This window comes from Alternaria rosae, assembly GCF_020736505.1.
Source record: "Alternaria rosae strain MPI-PUGE-AT-0040 chromosome Unknown BKA58scaffold_20, whole genome shotgun sequence".
Lineage (NCBI taxonomy): Eukaryota > Fungi > Ascomycota > Dothideomycetes > Pleosporales > Pleosporaceae > Alternaria > Alternaria rosae.
The window spans coordinates 1-16,639 of record NW_025763589.1 but is presented as its reverse complement, the minus strand read 5'-3'; the positions used below and the strand labels follow the sequence as shown (position 1 = coordinate 16,639).

The window sequence follows — 16,639 nt, the reverse complement described above, 5'->3', positions numbered from 1 at the left end:
CATAATGATCGGCGTTCAATAGTTTGGGAGAGGGGCTGGCGCTGCGCGCTACTAGGAACCCGTTCGCGCTGCGGGTAGGAGTTCACCGGTTTGCTTCCTCAAGCTTTTGTCAGATACCATGTCTTGCGACTTTGTGGCGCATTTGGACGAGCTCGATGTTGGTCGAGAGTAAATTGGATTAATCAAAATGAAGACATATTTCATTCGTTTTTACTTAATTGATGCCAGCATGCGATGCCTAGATCGAGACTAGTGCTTTCCCGCTCATACATTCCAGACATGGTCACTTGATGTCAAAGGTAATACAAGAGTATCAAGTTAGAGCCTCACAATCACAATGCAGCTTCAGGATTGACTACAGCACTAATCGTACTCAACAAATTTCTCAGCATTCCCTTCTAACCAACAAACCGCTAGCAGTGTCGCTTCGGACAATGAGCATCACAACAGCTTAACCTACATCCACCATATGCAATTCTCCTGAACTTTCCATCCATCCTTCAAAGCTTCCCATCCCCAGAATGCCTATAAACATAATGCCAATCTCCCCTCGCAATATCACTTCTAACCTGGTAATTGCTCTCCGCATCCTCAAGCACCTGCATATCCAAATCCACAACACACATGCCCTCCCCTGCACCCCCTAGTTTCCCCAACGCCCCAACAAACGGCACAGTAACCTGACTCAACCCCGCATACCCCATTCCGGGCGGACCCCCCGCATTCGCAAAAACAACCGCACACGTATTCTCAAATGCACGTGCCGTGAGCATAGAATCTAGGAACAGCGCCTCTGCAGCCGGATTCCGCGCAAGGCCCGCTTCGTTGCAATCGTTGAGTGTCCAGAAGGTGGGTATAATGATGATTTGCGCGCCACCTGCAATCAACTCACGGAAAGCTTCGGGGAAGGCGAGATCCCAGCAGATTAGTAGCCCGACTTTTCCGATGGGTGTGTCGAAGACTTCGTGCGGGTCGTGGCGGGAGCCGGTGAGGTGGTCGCGTTCAGGGCCCCAGAGGTTCTTTTTGATGTATTTTCCTGTTACGGCTCCTGAGGGCGAGATGTAGTAGCATACGTTGAGGAGTTTGTCTTCTGCTGCGGAGTTTTCTCTGTGGGATTCTACAATTGTGCCGGGGACGATGGCTAGATGAGAGATTAAGGAATTAGTTTTGGGAATGTGTGGAGCTGTGAGTGGTGGGACGGTCTTACAGATGTTACATTCTTTGGCTAGAGAGCAGTATTTCTCTAGGTAGCCGGAGCATTGTTCGATGCAGTTTAGGAACTCGGGATCGTTGGGTTTCCAGCTTGTCAAGTGGTATTCGGGTAGGACGGCGAGTTGTGCGCCCTGAGCTGCTGCTGAGCGGATGAATGAAACAGCTTTGTTGAAATTGTGCTCTGGCTGTAGTGGCTAGCTGATGTTAGCAACTGATCCTGATGGTTGTAGATGTGGTCGACCATGATGGGTAATCAAGATGATGTGGGGTAGAGGAGATACCTCTGGGTAGAGTTGGATAACAGCAACTTTGATCGTCGGCGCCATCTTGATTCAACAAAGTTTGTTGGTATAGATCAACTAACTCAGGAGGATATCTGTGGTGAAGTTATGATCTAAGAAGTGAGGCTAATCAAAGGCGTATGACATAGCTGACGCATGCGCGTGGACGCAAGACTAGTGCTCGCTAAAAGTGACAAGCTTTCTGCCCAGGGGGTGAGCGAGTTCACCATCCCGGCAAAACGCTGATCATGGACTTCTCCTTCAAACGTGAAGGGATCAACGTGTTGTAAGTAAAACAATCATATTCCAGAGTAGCCGAGGGGTATCTATATAGGAAAAGAAGCATACTCCAACCAACACCTATCGAGAGCTGTACGACACGACCTTCTTCTCGAAAACATACCCATATTATTATTCTAATCGCCATGCCTTCACTCATGGTGATTCGACTTGAAGCTCTATAGCTGGCTTCCCTCTCTTCGCATGGAGAATGTAGCTTGGATAGTCGGAATTTTCCTCAGCTTGCTTTGAAACGTACCGCAACGCGAAGAAACTTGATAGAACGGAAAGGCCGGATTAAGTCACTGTAAGTCCTCGCCGACCCCACGGAATGGGCCAAGCTCTGATCCATGGGCACTGTTCATGCTACTACACCGTTAGCCCAATGGTAACCATCGACTTGCACACCGTTGGTCCTGTACAACTCCTCTTCAGACTCTGACCCATCGTCGGAGCCGGTATCCAGAAGAGCATACTGGTTGACCACAGGTGCAGGCTTCATAGGCACGCGAGTGACGGGAGTGTGGGCCTTTTTGGGCTGAGGTAGCGGTCCAGCGCATTCATCCGGATAGTACTCGATGCGCATCCCCTTGTATATAGTACGCGACATCATGCAGGTCCTGGCGAACAAAGCGTTATGGATAGAGTTGGTTGAGATGTATGCATCGCCATTCCTGAAGTAGACGTCCACCACGATGAGATTGTGGATGTGATCGAGATGGCCACGGATCTGATCTGTAGTGACCTTGCCTGCAACGCCTCGGACGACAAGATTCCGCGTAGCGCCGCCGGCGATCTTGTTAGACACATGCGGTGGTACGTGGAATTGCCGGTCGCTCCAACGGAATTCAAGCTGGCATGGTCAGCTTCTTTCATGCCTTGGGGTAGGTGCATATCTCACCCTCTTCATGTGCAGATATATGTCATTACGCTTAGCGTAAGCAAGGAATTCGGCAGCTCCTTCGATGAAGGATACCGTTGCAGATCGGTCATTGCGGAGGAAAATGTCCAGCAGTCTGCCGCCACGGACAATGCCGGCCAGGTCCTTATGTGTGGTACGCTCGGAAAGGTTGGTGATGAGCACAGTGCGCTGATCGTGGAGCGGTATACGCTGGGCTGGTCCGCGATCCCGGTCGTCATATTCGTCAGGTGGGCTGTCCAGGTCGCCTGTGAAAGACTCCGATTCCCCGTAGCTGACGACTCGACGGAACGATGCTGAAGGTCTAGGGTGGAGTCCGTGGCTGGCAGAGGTATGATCGGACCCTCTCGGGTAACGAGCTGACGCAGGCGCTGCTACAGTAGTAGCCTGCGATCTTGTATGTGTGTGTTGCGATTCATAATCGTAACTCGACGGCTCTTCGTTCGAAGCACCATTCTCGCCCTGTAGCAGTGTATCCAAGGTTTGGTTCGTCAGGCCTCCACGGAATAAAGCGCTCTTAAGAAGGTCTAGGTACGGTCAGAAACGAATAGTATTGCGCTGGAGCAGGAGTGTACGTACGGTACTCTCGCACTGCTTGGGTCTGTGGGCAAATGTATTGTTAGCATTTTTGCAGCCAAAAGCAGGAACCAGAGCGAGCTGTAGGGATGCTGAAGAAAGTTTGAAAGTGTGGAGTGATGTTGGGTGCAATAAAACGTACCATGTACTCATGTTCTGCCTTACTGATGGTGACGTTGTCCGAGAGATCAGTGCCGTAGCTGACAGGCTGGTTGGAAGTATGCTGTTGATAAGAGTCAGCTCTACAGGTGCCAAATGCATAGCTACTGCCTGAGGGACACGAACAAATTCAGCCCTAAAACTTTAATCAGCAAACAGCCCGGCGCATAGCCAAGTTCAAGATAGTGTGCACTCACTTGCGTAGAAGAGCGTCGAAATAGGATTTGCCTATGGTTACGGTGGCCATGGCGCATAGGTGAAGAAGAGCGCGGTGCTCGGGGCCGAAGATGTCTTCGCGACGTACTTTCAGGGTGTTGATCAGTGAATTGGGCAGGCTATGATAGTTATCAGTGACGGGCAGCAGGTCCAAGCTCGCCCTAGCGCTCCACAACTCCACAGGGCTGGGAAGGCGCCATGGATGGCCCTCCGCGACGCGACCCCGGATTGTTTATGCAGCCCTGTGCAGTCTGTACACGGCGATGTCAACGTCTATTTTTCTTTTTCTGTGCCGTTTGCACAACTCCCTGATGGTGTGACGAGAATAAGTCCACCAACCTTCCACGTTGCAAACGAACGCTGTACGACACCCATCGGTTGCGTGCGACATGGTGATAGGCACGAATGGGCGCGGCGTAGCGGCATCGATCCCCCGCTAGCGCCCATGGCGTATCAAATTTCTGGACAGGCGCGCCTCTCCGCCGCTCATGGAACCGAACACGCCTCAACACCAGCTGGCCAAGCAGATCGCTGCCGGCAATAGCAGCCCGGGTCTCAGCTCTCCCTGGTCGCAAATCACCGACAATCCCTTCTTCACCGCCGTATGATTCACCCTGGGGCCACTGCCTGCTTGCTGGACGTGTGCTCACTGATGCCATAGGGCTTCGGTCTCGCAGCGCTTGGGGTTGCGGCGCGGACGGGCCAGAAGGGACTCCAACATGGCGCCGCGTTTGTGCGCCGCCGCATGCTCGTCGATCTGGAAATAACTCGCCATGACGACGCCTATCCCTGGGTCCTCCAATGGATGACCAACTACCACCGCGCACAGCAAGCCGGCACCAGGCCACTCGTGCGCAACGGCGTCCTCTCCAAGGTGCTCAATCGCATCGACCCGCGCATGCACCACCTCCAAGTGCAGACGTACACGCCGCAGGATGGGCCCTCGCACGCGGCCCACTTCTCCTTCGTACCGGGGCCGGGCAAGCACTTCTTGCGCTACAAGAATGCTTTCATCCTCGTCGACCGGCAGCGAGAGCGCAACAGCCTGAACGTCAAGGATGGCGTACCCTTTGAGACGATCAATCTCACGACCCTCTACTCGCACCGCGACATCTTCGAAGACATCTTCGCCGAGGCACACCAGATATACCAGCAGTCGCAGGAGGGCAAGACTGTCATATACAACTCCATGGGCACCATGTGGCAGCCTTTTGGAGACGCCAAGCGAAAGCGACCCCTCGATTCGGTGGTCCTGGAGCGCGGTGTCAAGGAGCGCATTGTAGAGGACATGGAGGCTTTCATTGCATCACGCAAGTGGTACCTAGATCGCGGCATACCATACAGGCGAGGCTACTTGCTGTATGGGCCGCCGGGCACAGGGAAGAGCTCCTTCATCCAGGCTGTTGCAGGTCATCTCGACTTCAATATTGCCATTTTGAATGTCAGCGAGCGTGGTCTCACAGACGATAGGCTGAACCATTTGCTGACCAAGGTCCCGCGACGTACTGTAGTGCTGCTGGAAGATGTTGACGTCGCATTCATGAACCGTAAGACGCCTGGTGCAGACGGATTTGCTAGCGCCTCGGTCACCTTCTCCGGGCTGCTCAACGCTCTCGATGGTGTTGCCAGTGCTGAGGAGCGGATCATTTTCCTGACTACCAACCACGTCGAGAGACTAGACGAAGCGCTCATCCGACCTGGGCGCGTGGACATGACGGTAAGACTCGGTGAAGCAACAGAGTATCAGATCGAGCAGCTCTGGGACCGATTCTATGCAGAGTTCGATGCAGGCGGGGAAGCGAAGCAGAGATTTATGGCTAGAGTTAGAGAGTTGGGCCTCATCGACTCGGTGAGCACTGCAGCGCTACAGGGGTTGTTCCTCTACAACAAGGACGACACCGAGGGCGCTATTACTATGGTTGAGGGCCTCACCGCTGGTCGCAAAGCCGAAAACCACGTGGGGATACCCGGTCACGTTGACGTGAACGAGGTGACGTCACGTTGAGCGTTTGGATATTGTAGAAATATGTAAAACTCCGAATGCAAGCGCTGCGGCGTCCGCTCGGACGTGCAGCTGTCAATCAGTCTTGGTCTGTAAGGGTGCCGGGATTTTGAAGCATGCAGGTGTGTGATGGTATGCAGGCGGCTCGCGCGCGCGGGAGCGTGCGAGCTTTTTTCCTGGGAACTCCACATCGTCGCCCGGATCTAACCGCTTACCGTGAAGACACTGCACTCGCCATTGGATGACTCAACTAATATTCCATCATTGACCTAATTCTGGACCGCTTTCCGCGCTTCCATCTAATCAGATCATCGAAAAGAGTACGGCCCAACATATGGCTGCCGGTGGTTTTATCTGATCATCTGATTCCGACGTCGCGCGAGGCCGCTTTGGCGCGACAAACGGAGCACTTGTACACGCGCCCCTGGCCACACCCGGGCATCCACCCATACATATGGCTAACGAGGACGGGTGCGGGTCATCTTCGTCGCTTGCTCTCTCGCCTGCCCATCCTTCTGGAAACACGCGACACGACCGTCCTCCCGTCTCTCAAGGCAGCTACGAGTTGCAGCCTCTGCCTGACAAAGCAAAGAAAGCAAGGAACATAGCCACGTCCGAAACCCCTTCTGATGACGATCTTGATTCGCCAGCTGGCCGCCCCGAGACTCCTACACGATCCGTCAAGACAGCAATGTCAAGAGTACCTCTCTTGGTGAGATCGAGCCCGGCGCAGGGAACAGGTACGTAAACTACTCTTCGTTGTCAAGCGCCATGGCCATTGGTCGCCCCTCGGCCTTGGACGGGCGCACAGGAGCAACGATGCACACGGCGCACAGAACCTCATCTGCTACACGTGCTGACTCAAACCTCAGGTTCATATGGCGGCCTACCTATTCTTTCCTCCAGTCCAGAGGAGACTGATGAAAACAATGTGATTAAAAACTCAAGAAAGAAAAAAGGAAAGAGTAGACTTTCGCATAGTGAGCCCTCACTACTTTCGGATCACCATCAAAATGATTCGACACGAAGTGAGCCAATCCTTTCAGGCGCTACGAAATCACGTCACAGGACGGGTGACGCCAGTCGTAGCAGCACGACGCTCGGTGTAGCCTCTAGTGGCCAGGACTTTGAAGCTAGGTTCAACGCAAGCGGTCTTGATCCTTCTACCGCCGGCGCGCCACTGTTTGACAACTCAACCTCATCGAGCAGTACGCTAGACGATAATGAAACCTCCGAGGACGACGATTTACACGATATGAAGGGTAGCCCGTCTGATAATTCGCCCTACGCCCAAGTGAGGGCATCCGTCGCTGCTACCGATGACCTCTCCCTGTCCATTGATACCCCGCGCATGTGGTTCCTGTCGATTCTGTTTTCCATCGCCGGTTCTTCAACCAACTTGTTCTTTTCCCTACGATACCCCAGCGTTAGTCTTACTCCTATTATTGCACTACTACTCGTCCACCCTCTCGGTCTGCTTTGGGACCAACTCTTCAAACGACACGACGATCCTGAAGAAACCTTTGTCGATGGTTGCTCTCAGGCAACATCGCATCCTCCACAGGCAAAAGCCACTTGGAAACGCCGGTTACGGCTCTGGCTAGGCCAAGGCCGTTGGAATGAAAAGGAACATTGTTGCGTCTATGTCAGCAGCAATGTATCCTTTGGCTTTGCCTTCGCGACAGATGTAAGTATCATTTATGCAACCCTGTATGGTATGCTGACAATCCAAGGTCATCGTTGAGCAAGTCAAGTTTTACAAGCAAGACCTTGGCATCATGTACCAAATATTGCTTATTCTCTCCACACAAATACTTGGCTACTCCCTTGCCGGTATCACCAGACGTTACCTGGTCCGACCCAGCGGCATGATCTGGCCGAGCACACTGGTATCAACCGCCATGTTCACCGCGTTACATAAAGATGAAAACAAGCCTGCCGATGGCTGGACCATCGCTCCACGCAAGTTCTTTTCGCGCATATTCGCAGGATCCGTTGCCTTCTACTTCCTACCTGGTCTCCTATTCCCAGCATTGAGTTATTTCAATGTCATCACCTGGTTCGCGCCAAAGAGCGTTGTTGTTGCCAACCTGGTACGTTTGTTGCTTGTCTGAATGGACAGAGAGCTAACCTGAGCAGTTCGGAATCTCATCTGGTCTTGGGTTGTTCCCAGTGACTTTCGATTGGGCACAGATCGCATACATTGGCTCCCCGTTGATTACACCATTCTGGGCTGCTATGAACATTCTTGGAGGCCTTGTAGGCGTGATGTGGATTGCAGCGCCGATCATGTGTGAGTAGTTCCCGGAGGTTTGATTGCTAGTGCTGACAACTTGTAGACTACAAGAACGTCCTCTACTCTTCCTATATGCCCATCTTATCATCCGCTGTATGGGATAATCGCGGCAAGCCGTACGACGTTAGTAAGATCTTGACCGAGAACTTCCTCTTCGACGAAGAAGCGTACAAGCAATACAGTCGAGTCTACCTTCCGATTACTTACGTGCTGAGCTACGCCTTACAGTTCGCCGGTCTCACAGCTCTGCTTTCGCACACTGGCCTCTGGTACGGAAAGGACATCTGGAGACAATGGCGTCGCTCTTGGGCAGAGATCCGGAAAGAATCAGCAGCTGACTACCAGCCACTGGTGAATGGTGCCGACAACAACAGCCCCCCAACCTCGCCTGCGATATTGCGACACAGACCCAGTACGACTTCAGACCCAGACGTGGAAGACCTGCTATCTGCGGAAGATGTGCACAACCGACTTATGCGCAAATACGAGGATGTGCCGATAACATGGTACCTTTTGACTGGTATTAGCATGGCTGCTGTCGGCATGTTCGTCGTCGAGTACTATCCCGTCCATCTACCTTGGTACGGCCTCTTGCTAGCACTTGGCATCGGCGCAGTCCTCTTCGTCCCCATTGGCATCGTCATGGCCATCACAAACCAACAAAGCAGCATCTACCTCATCTGCCAACTGATTTGCGGTGTTGTGTTCCCTGGTCGACCCGTCGCAAACATGGTCTTTACGACTTTCGGCTACATCTCAGCAACCCAAGGCCTAAAGTTTGCTTCCGATCTCAAGCTAGGTCACTACATGAAGATCCCACCTAGAATCCTCTTTAAGCTCCAACTCTCCGTCACCATCATCTCAAGTCTAACACAGATCGGTGTTCTAAACTGGATGTTGAATAACATCCCCGGTATCTGCACACCCTCAGCCATTAACGGCTTCAACTGCCCCATCGCCCGCGTCCACTTCAACGGAAGTATCCTTTGGGGTGTCGTCGGACCAGGAAAGTTCTTCGGCCCTGGTGCACTCTACCAACACTTGATCTGGGCCTTCCCCATCGGCGCCATCGCACCTGTCATACTCTGGTACCTCGCTCGTGGCAACCGCAAGTCCATTCTCAGCAAAGTCAACCTCGCCGTTGTGTTTGGTAGTTTGAGTTGGATTCCGCCTGCTACCGGACTCAACTTCTCCGTTTGGGCGATTGTGTGTTATATCTTCAACTACGAGATTCGCAACCGGAGGAACGCTTGGTGGAAGAAGTACAATATGATGCTTAGCGCGGCTTTGGATTCTGGGCTTGCGTTTGGTGTTGTGGTCATCTTCTTTGGCATTGTGTACCCCGGTTGGATGAGTAACTTCAAGTGGTGGGGTACGGAAGTTTATAAGCAGGTAAGTCATCAACACATAAGCCGGCTTCATTGTATACAAGAACTAACACTATTGATAGGGTTGTGACTGGCAAGCCTGCCCATACAAAGAAGTACCCAAAGGCGGAACTTTTGGACCGGGGAGTTGGTGATTCCTTGATTACACGCGTTGAGCTTGCTTACTCACATTGGCATACGCATTAGACGACCGGCGTTCACGAGTGGAGTTTGGGGTAGACACGTTATTGGATACACTACATCGATCGTTTGAGCATTATGATCACGCTCGCGACTTGCATGTTATTTTTAGGTACTGTCGCTGGATACAATGAATCTCATTGCTATTCTCTCTTTAACGTTCTTGATGAGATTGAACGCTAGATAGGCCATTTCCATCAACGAACTCACCCACCCGCGATTCCGCCGCTCCCTTATGTCCATCCACGGCAACAACAACAACAAATACAGTAAAGCTCTTGTGTTGACGATACTTCTCTTTTTTCGAGAGGACTTGATTGGATGGGTACAAAATACAGTAAAACTACAGCACACAACACAAACATCTAGCAAAAGGTAATTGAGTACACCGCGACTTGAACGTGGACCCCCCACAATCTCGGCAAGGCTGTGTGCTATCGGTCATCTTTGACGGAAGCGGAATGAAAATGTGATACTGTAAGAGACTTTCACTTGGCGGGTCTCGTCAATGTGATACTTGCTGGGGCGGAAGCTCGGACGGTTTCTCAGCCTTGTTCGTTCGCACGCTGAGAGGATGCGATGGCAGCCCTGCGCGGTTGAGATGTGGGTGTCTTACCGTTGGACTACGGGCTCCGAGGGTGGGTTTGATGGAGGAATGGGGAGTTGGAGGGGCTGTATAGTATGAGTTTTGGTATATTGGGAAAGTGGTGTTTGGAAGTTGATTGCTGGATGGGTGTGGAGGTGGTTGGATCGGTAAGGGTGCGATTGAAGAATTCGAGAAACTTTGGATAAAGATTGGGTGTAAAGGGTATGAAAAAGGGCTCCAGCACATTACCAAAAACAGATAGAAGGATCATTGGTACGTGTAACGTTCTTTATTAGATCCTATCTTCCAGTCAAAATTACTCGAGCTGACTACTAGTAGTGAAGCTCACTCGCTTTACAGTATCTCCGTCGTCGCATTACCACCGCCGTTCGCTACCTTCTCGCAAGGCCTCCAGACCCAAGAAATATCCCATATTACGCATACCAAATAGATCCCAGATTATATCCTTGCAAGCAACCTCCAGTGATCTCAATCGCCTGTGGTGGCTCCGCATCAGGTAATCTTGATATCAGTCTTCAACTCCCAGTATCTGCCACCGATCATCGCACTCGCCAAAGCCGAGGCTCGCTTCGCCATTCCCATCTCTCCAGTCTCAACCGTCATCTTCGCGACGCCACCATGGCACTCGAACTTGCCGCCCCACACATCGGGCCACTTGGGGGCGGAGTAGGCGTTGCTGGCAGTAACTTTTAGATGCCAGGATCCATCGTAGCCGATTAGGAAGCCGGCGACGTGTTCGAAGCGGTACGCCTTCATGGATGTGTGGTGCTCGAATGTGCCGATCTAAAGGGGTGTGAGCGACTGTCTGTTTGGAGGTGTATGTGATGACTTACGAAGACTTCAAGACCCTTGCGCCATACGACGAGCTGAACGTCCTTGTTACCGAATATAGCCTTGAAGGTGTTGACAGTGGGATTGACGAACGACTTGAGCGTCGCTGGCGAGATGTTGTACAGGGCGGTTACAACGGCATCTTGGAGCTTGAGGGTGGCGTCCTCTTTCATCGACGCAGCATGCTTGGCAAGATCGAGAATGTGAGCATGACTGGACGGGCCCCTTGAAGGTAGGGTCTCAAAGTCGTCGGTATAGGGAAGCGTGCTGCTATCGCTCTTGCCAGAGTCGCTCTTACCTGGCGAATCGGGACGGATGTCAGTACCAGCAGGGGACGGAAGACCGCTGCTGTCCGCGTCGATCTCCATAGGAGTGCTGTCGATATGGCTGGTCATTACAGCAGTACGGTGGATAGCTTTCGCGTGGTCTTTTGTATTTTTCCCGAGACCGTTGTCAATTTTAGAAGGCTGTAGCTGCAAGCGTTTGAATCTCGTAGTTACCGGCATGGTACAAGATATATGAGTACAACAACTAGACGCGCTAGCTTCCGGTGAGCGATGAGATCTAAGAAAGAGGAGTGGTGAGCATGAAGTTTAACGGGGAACGATGAAAGATGCCGCGGAAGAGGCTGCTCTACGTGAAGCGTGTAGACATTTGTCGTGCGGGTCACCCTAGTAGCGCTAGCGGGCGAGGTCGGTGAGGGCTGATCGAAGGCGCGACGGTGAGGAAGAGAGGACATACCGATGATCGTACACGTTCCTAGCCGCTTCGGAGGTGATCTGGAAGCATTATTCCACGTTCTTTCAAGTCCTGCAAGCTGTAATTTTGGGATCTTGCAGTGTTGCAGAAGTGAGTGAGCCTGGTATCATAGTTTGGACAGACGTCGACAAAGGGTATGTAAGATGAAAGAGCGCCGTAAGTGAAACGTAAGACCGAATGTTGTTATTGCGAGAAACAAAATCATTGTTCAAAATGAGAACAGATTATTGTCCGTTAGCGCCACGAGAAAGTTATCGACAGTTTTGCAACAGCAGGGTCATGATGCATATTGACTACTCTAGCAGTAAGTGACAAGTCTCATCTGGATAGTCATTCGCTCAAAGTTTCCTCCATGTCAAAATGTTGAAGGAGCTTGAGTGCAGAGATTGCAGCCCAAACAAAGATGAGGATGCTTCAGTCAGCCATGGCGGTCTCGATGTTCCACTTGGAGCCCGACCCAGCGCTCCAGCACTCATTGACAATGATGTACTCGCTCAAGAGGCCTGCATACTCTGCCATTTGTTTCTCGTCACCAGCGACCAACTTTCGGTTGATACCGGTCCGTATGAACGTCTCAGACCATGCGTGCTCATGCTCTCGCCTAGTGTACCTACCGAAGCTGGCAGAATAGAGACCCCAAGATCCGTCGTAGTTGATAGTGCAACGAACGAGATTGTCCCATTCTAGACAATCCTGTTTCTCGTACTCGATGAACTGGCCAATCTAAAACGTGGAGACGATGTAAGTATGTATCTTGATGAGGTCTATCCTGTTTCATTTGGTTCACGTACCAGAACTTGAGTTCCCTGCTTCCAGATGATGAGCTGCATTTTGGATCGTCCCTCAAACGATTGAACGAGCTTGAAGAACTCAGTGACGCCGCTGAGAAACGTGTCTAGGGTGTCCTTGGAGATCTGGAACAGCAGAGTGGCCACTGCATCTTGGATCTTGAGATCGTATTGTTCTTCGCCCTCGAATAGGTCCTCCCTGAGGGGGCCAACCTTGATGATGTGTGCGTGGCTTGAGGGTAAGTGCGCGGGCAGTCGCTTGTAGACGTTGAGAAACGGCGCGGTGAGAAAATCGGGCTTGGTGTAGATGTTCCGGGCCTTGGTTGTGCTGGGAGGCTTGGGAGTGCCGCCTTCAGGGTCAGAAGTAGTAACCATGTTGTTGTCTGTAGATTGTCTGGTGAGGTTGAGGTGTTGTGGGCAAAGATAATCTTTGTTCTGGTTGGTTTGATTACGCGCAAAGAGCTTGGACCACAAAGGGTGTAAGCAAAAGGCGGTGATAGCACGCGCAAGTCGAGGTGAGCGAGGATACTCCGCTTCTGGCCGATCATGGAGAGAAACCTAGTTTGTGGCACGTGGTTAGAGATATCAGTTGGCGATCCAGATTAAGCAGTCATACTCGTATGAGCAGACATGAGCCTTACATTGATGGGCCAGTCTAGTCTTTGACGGCGTGATCCAAATCATTTGAAGACGGTTGAATGTGAAAACACACTGAAGTATTGTCAGTGACTTATGAACTCGTGACATCATGTGAGAGCCTATCGAAGCTCACGGCATCTGACGTGTGCACCGCAGGATCTCTTTCACTCACTTACTTGACTGGCAACGATATATCTCTAGCCAGTGGTGATTGCACAAGTCCATCGAGTAGTCTCCCAATACCTGCCCACCAACAAGTAGTCAGCGAACTTCCTGATCAGAGGTCCCCTGGTTGTGTCTCCCTCTGTAATCCTGTGGGGAGCAACCAACAAGTCAACATCGTCGTCCTTCCCTCCCAGACTTCGTCCCAGTCCTGTGGAAAACAGTCGAGATACGCTGCATACATAACCTTCAGCCTTGGTGCGAATTAATAGTGAAACGGATAATTGTGTTGAAGTCAAATACATCTCGCGATGCATCAACGGTATATTGACCGACCTGTAAGCAGTTTCGTTAGTTATCTGTTTCTTACAGCCTTTGACCAGTTGTGACTTACTATAACCTTGTTTCCTTTCTTCATGAAAATAACACGAGTACTGCGAGGCCCAGTCTTGGATTCAAACTCGATTCGGAACGTCTACATAGATGTTAGGAAATTGATAAGAGTATTGCTGGAGACTGCATGAATAGTCGTAGCGACTGCGTCCTGTATCTGGACGCCTGTAACAACATCGCCCTCGGTTAATTTGAAGCAGCCTAGGTCGATGATGTGAGGGTGATCACGTAGAGCATTCGGGGAAAGAGCAGGAACAACATCGACAAACTGAATGTTGTAAACTTTAACCATCGTGCTTGAATTGACTATGAAAATTCTGCTGGCGGACGCATACGCATGCATATATAGAGTAAGTTCATCTGCTTGCTTGACATAGAGTGGTTGATCTTGGGTTTCGCTTGCTCCAAGCGAAAACGCAACCAAATAAACATGAGGGTATCAAAGCTGTACTCTGTGCTCACAGTATACGGGGGGGGGGGGGGGGGGGGGGGGGGGGGGGGGGGGGGGGGGGGGGGGGGGGGGTTTTGTTGGTGTTTTTGGGGGGTGGTGTTGTGTTTGTGTTTTTTTGGTGTTTTTTTGTTTTGTTTGGTTGGTGGTGGTGTGGGTGTGGTTGGTGGTTGTTTTTTTTTTTTGGTTTGGGGGTGGTTGAGGGGGGTGGGGGGGGGGGGGTTGGGGGTTTTTTGGTTGTTTTGGGGTGGTTGGGGTTGGGGGGGGGGGGGGGCTCGTTTTTTCACACGCTCTTGGTTCTGCACACCTCAGTCACGAACGAACGCGTCATTGCCCAGGTGTCATATCGCAATCAGCCCGCGCAACCCTATATTTTCTACAAAAGTAATTGTATACACAAATTTCTAATGACCAACGTGCGGACGCCTACTCGGCCCAGACAACCGCGCTGAGACCGTCCTCATTCTCCGGAATGCCGGTAGCCCCGATCCTAAGATCCGCAACACGCTCTCCCAACTTGCCAGTAGCCGGATCTCTCGGTACAATAGCCACGTTTGAAGTGGTTTGGTCGCCAATAGCGACGAAATCACCGGCCTTGTTGATGTCGAAAGTACGCGGGTATGTGCCGTAGGACGATGTGAGGGCAGTCCATGTCAGGCTTCCGTTAGGAGAGATGGTGAATTGGGTAATTGAATCGTTGGGCCTGAATTTCTTGTCGTTTCGGTTGCTGGTGTAAACAAAGTTTCCCTTGACCTTGATCTCACCAACCTTGGTACCGGAGACGGCGGTGGCGTTGCCTTGGTACGGTGTGAGCGTCTGCTTCAGAGTCAGAGACATGCAGCCTCCCGATGCGGGGTATGACACCGCCCATGCCGACACGCTGTTAGAGAGCTCGTTGGCGATGAAGAGGACTGTGCCGTCTGCAGCTCGGCGAACGCGCGAGTTCGCTCCTGATGGCGCCCAGAAGGCGCCGTGTCTTGGTCCTGTTCCAGGTGGCGGCAAAGCAGCACCGCATTCTGTAAGATTGCCGGTTGTCTGGTCAATCTTGTTAATCCTGATCTTGTCGGTTCCGAGGTCAGGTACGATCAAGAAGTCGCCAGACGGGTCCACGAAAGCATGATGTGGGTGGGGAGCTTCTTGTCGGTAAGGGTTGACACTCTTGCCAGTGTACTTGAGTGTCTGAAGCGGCTGTCCGCCAGTCAGTGGCAACTTGAAGGTCGTCAATTGCGAGGTTTGGCTTTCGTTTGATTAGCAAAGTTCGTGTCTACTCAATGATGCTGACTTACTAGTGGGCATTCGCGATGAAGCTTCGTCCATCTGGTCCACCATAGAGCGTTGTCGCAACCACACCTTGAGGTGTAGACCCCTTTCCGATTGAGCTCACGTTGCCGTTGGTGCCCACGGAGAAGGATACCAAGTTTCCGCCTCCTTGGCCCTGGAAGACCTCATCTGGGATGTAGAGCGCCTTTCCAGCACTGTCATACGTAATCCAACTAGGCAGCTTGTTGCCAGTAGAGGCCGAACTACTGAGAGTCAAGGCATTGCTGTTAAAAGACAGATAGTTGATGGTGCCGGAGTAGTGTGTCGCCCACAGGTTTGCCGCACTTGCGGCAGTGCCGAACAGCGGTAGAAGGAGTGAATGCGAATGGACCATGATGATTGTGGATGACGAGTCAGGACGTATATGTTACTGACTTTGAAGCACAGGGAAGTAGCATCGTTTTGTATGTTCGACATGTGTTCTTTGGCATTTCCACCAGACCGCTTTGCGTCACGCGCCCGCACTCGACATTTCGGAGCTACCACGATGAAACACCTGACTACACCCTCTTAGACTAAACAACCGACCTCATCATGCGTCTTGCTGAAAGCGAGGGTGCCACTTCAGCCTCGGTGAGTATGCGATTTTCCAAGCCGGTTAAAGGCCGCACGTCGGACAATATATAGCAATCTACAGCCATGTTTCGAGCAGGGGTACAACGTTTCAGCCGGTTGCCGACCCCAGGTTGATCAACATGGTGAAATTACAGTAGCCTTGCATTTCGGTCTTTCATCTCGGACACACGCATCATAAGATCTCTTGGCCAGGCCTTATACCGGGAATGCAGCCGCCACGCCGCTGTCCAACGTCGGTACGTGGATGCGGCTGCCGCGCACTTGGACACGTGCGTGGGTATAGACGAGGTGGCATCTCTTAATCTTTCTGCGACCAATCTTTGCCAAGAGGTAAATAAAACTGAAGCCACCGCTTCTCACTATTGCCGTAGCTTGGAAGTCGTCGTGCGATAGAGGCAAGATCTGTTATTATCAGTACCAAATCCCCTTGGAATCTCCACGGCTCCGAAAAAGGATCCAGGAAAAGAGCAAGGTTTTCACTCTGGGCATTCTCAACCGTTCATCGCAGTTATGTCTCCTGGGTCTATATGTTTTCTTCTCTTCAGCCGTAGTATATTGGGCCAATATGCACCTCATGATCACAATCCACCTCTAGGATTCAAGCAATC

The 16,639-nt window shown here is 51.7% G+C and overlaps 6 protein-coding genes across 6 annotated transcripts; 2 read left to right on the top strand and 4 right to left on the bottom strand.

Annotated features, from left to right (window-relative positions):
* Positions 1-500: 500 nt before the first annotated feature.
* Positions 501-3,673, bottom strand: BKA58DRAFT_326941 (carbon-nitrogen hydrolase; the record flags this gene model as incomplete). Its single annotated transcript, XM_046168089.1, has 9 exons — positions 501-1,141; positions 1,208-1,406; positions 1,494-1,538; positions 1,852-2,009; positions 2,148-2,625; positions 2,674-3,218; positions 3,271-3,292; positions 3,410-3,509; positions 3,624-3,673. The coding sequence occupies 9 exons, from the start codon at positions 3,671-3,673 to the stop codon at positions 501-503; spliced, it is 2,238 nt and encodes a 745-aa protein (XP_046019775.1).
* A 457-nt stretch (positions 3,674-4,130) lies between these two features.
* Positions 4,131-5,784, top strand: BKA58DRAFT_453637 (26S protease regulatory subunit 8; the record flags this gene model as incomplete). Its single annotated transcript, XM_046174479.1, has 2 exons — positions 4,131-4,244; positions 4,304-5,784. 2 exons carry the CDS (start codon positions 4,131-4,133, stop codon positions 5,645-5,647), a joined length of 1,458 nt encoding a protein of 485 aa, XP_046019774.1. The 3' UTR covers positions 5,648-5,784.
* Positions 5,785-6,098: 314 nt separating this feature from the next.
* Positions 6,099-9,462, top strand: BKA58DRAFT_453636 (OPT oligopeptide transporter protein-domain-containing protein; the record flags this gene model as incomplete). Its single annotated transcript, XM_046174478.1, has 6 exons — positions 6,099-6,384; positions 6,517-7,331; positions 7,378-7,737; positions 7,784-7,937; positions 7,984-9,332; positions 9,391-9,462. 6 exons carry the CDS (start codon positions 6,099-6,101, stop codon positions 9,460-9,462), a joined length of 3,036 nt encoding a protein of 1,011 aa, XP_046019773.1.
* Positions 9,463-10,607: 1,145 nt separating this feature from the next.
* Positions 10,608-11,341, bottom strand: BKA58DRAFT_415430 (uncharacterized protein; the record flags this gene model as incomplete). Its single annotated transcript, XM_046172547.1, has 2 exons — positions 10,608-10,898; positions 10,949-11,341. The coding sequence occupies 2 exons, from the start codon at positions 11,339-11,341 to the stop codon at positions 10,608-10,610; spliced, it is 684 nt and encodes a 227-aa protein (XP_046019772.1).
* Positions 11,342-12,119: 778 nt separating this feature from the next.
* BKA58DRAFT_406755 (uncharacterized protein) lies at positions 12,120-12,868 on the bottom strand (the record flags this gene model as incomplete). The annotated part of the gene is made up of 2 exons (XM_046171982.1): positions 12,120-12,428; positions 12,497-12,868. The coding sequence occupies 2 exons, from the start codon at positions 12,866-12,868 to the stop codon at positions 12,120-12,122; spliced, it is 681 nt and encodes a 226-aa protein (XP_046019771.1).
* A 1,623-nt stretch (positions 12,869-14,491) lies between these two features.
* BKA58DRAFT_473994 (Lactonase, 7-bladed beta-propeller-domain-containing protein) lies at positions 14,492-15,834 on the bottom strand. The gene is made up of 2 exons (XM_046175331.1): positions 15,422-15,834; positions 14,492-15,372 (listed from the first exon to the last, which is right to left on the bottom strand). The coding sequence occupies exons 1-2, from the start codon at positions 15,787-15,789 to the stop codon at positions 14,562-14,564; spliced, it is 1,179 nt and encodes a 392-aa protein (XP_046019770.1). The 5' UTR covers positions 15,790-15,834; the 3' UTR covers positions 14,492-14,561.
* Between the last annotated feature and the right edge of the window lie 805 nt (positions 15,835-16,639).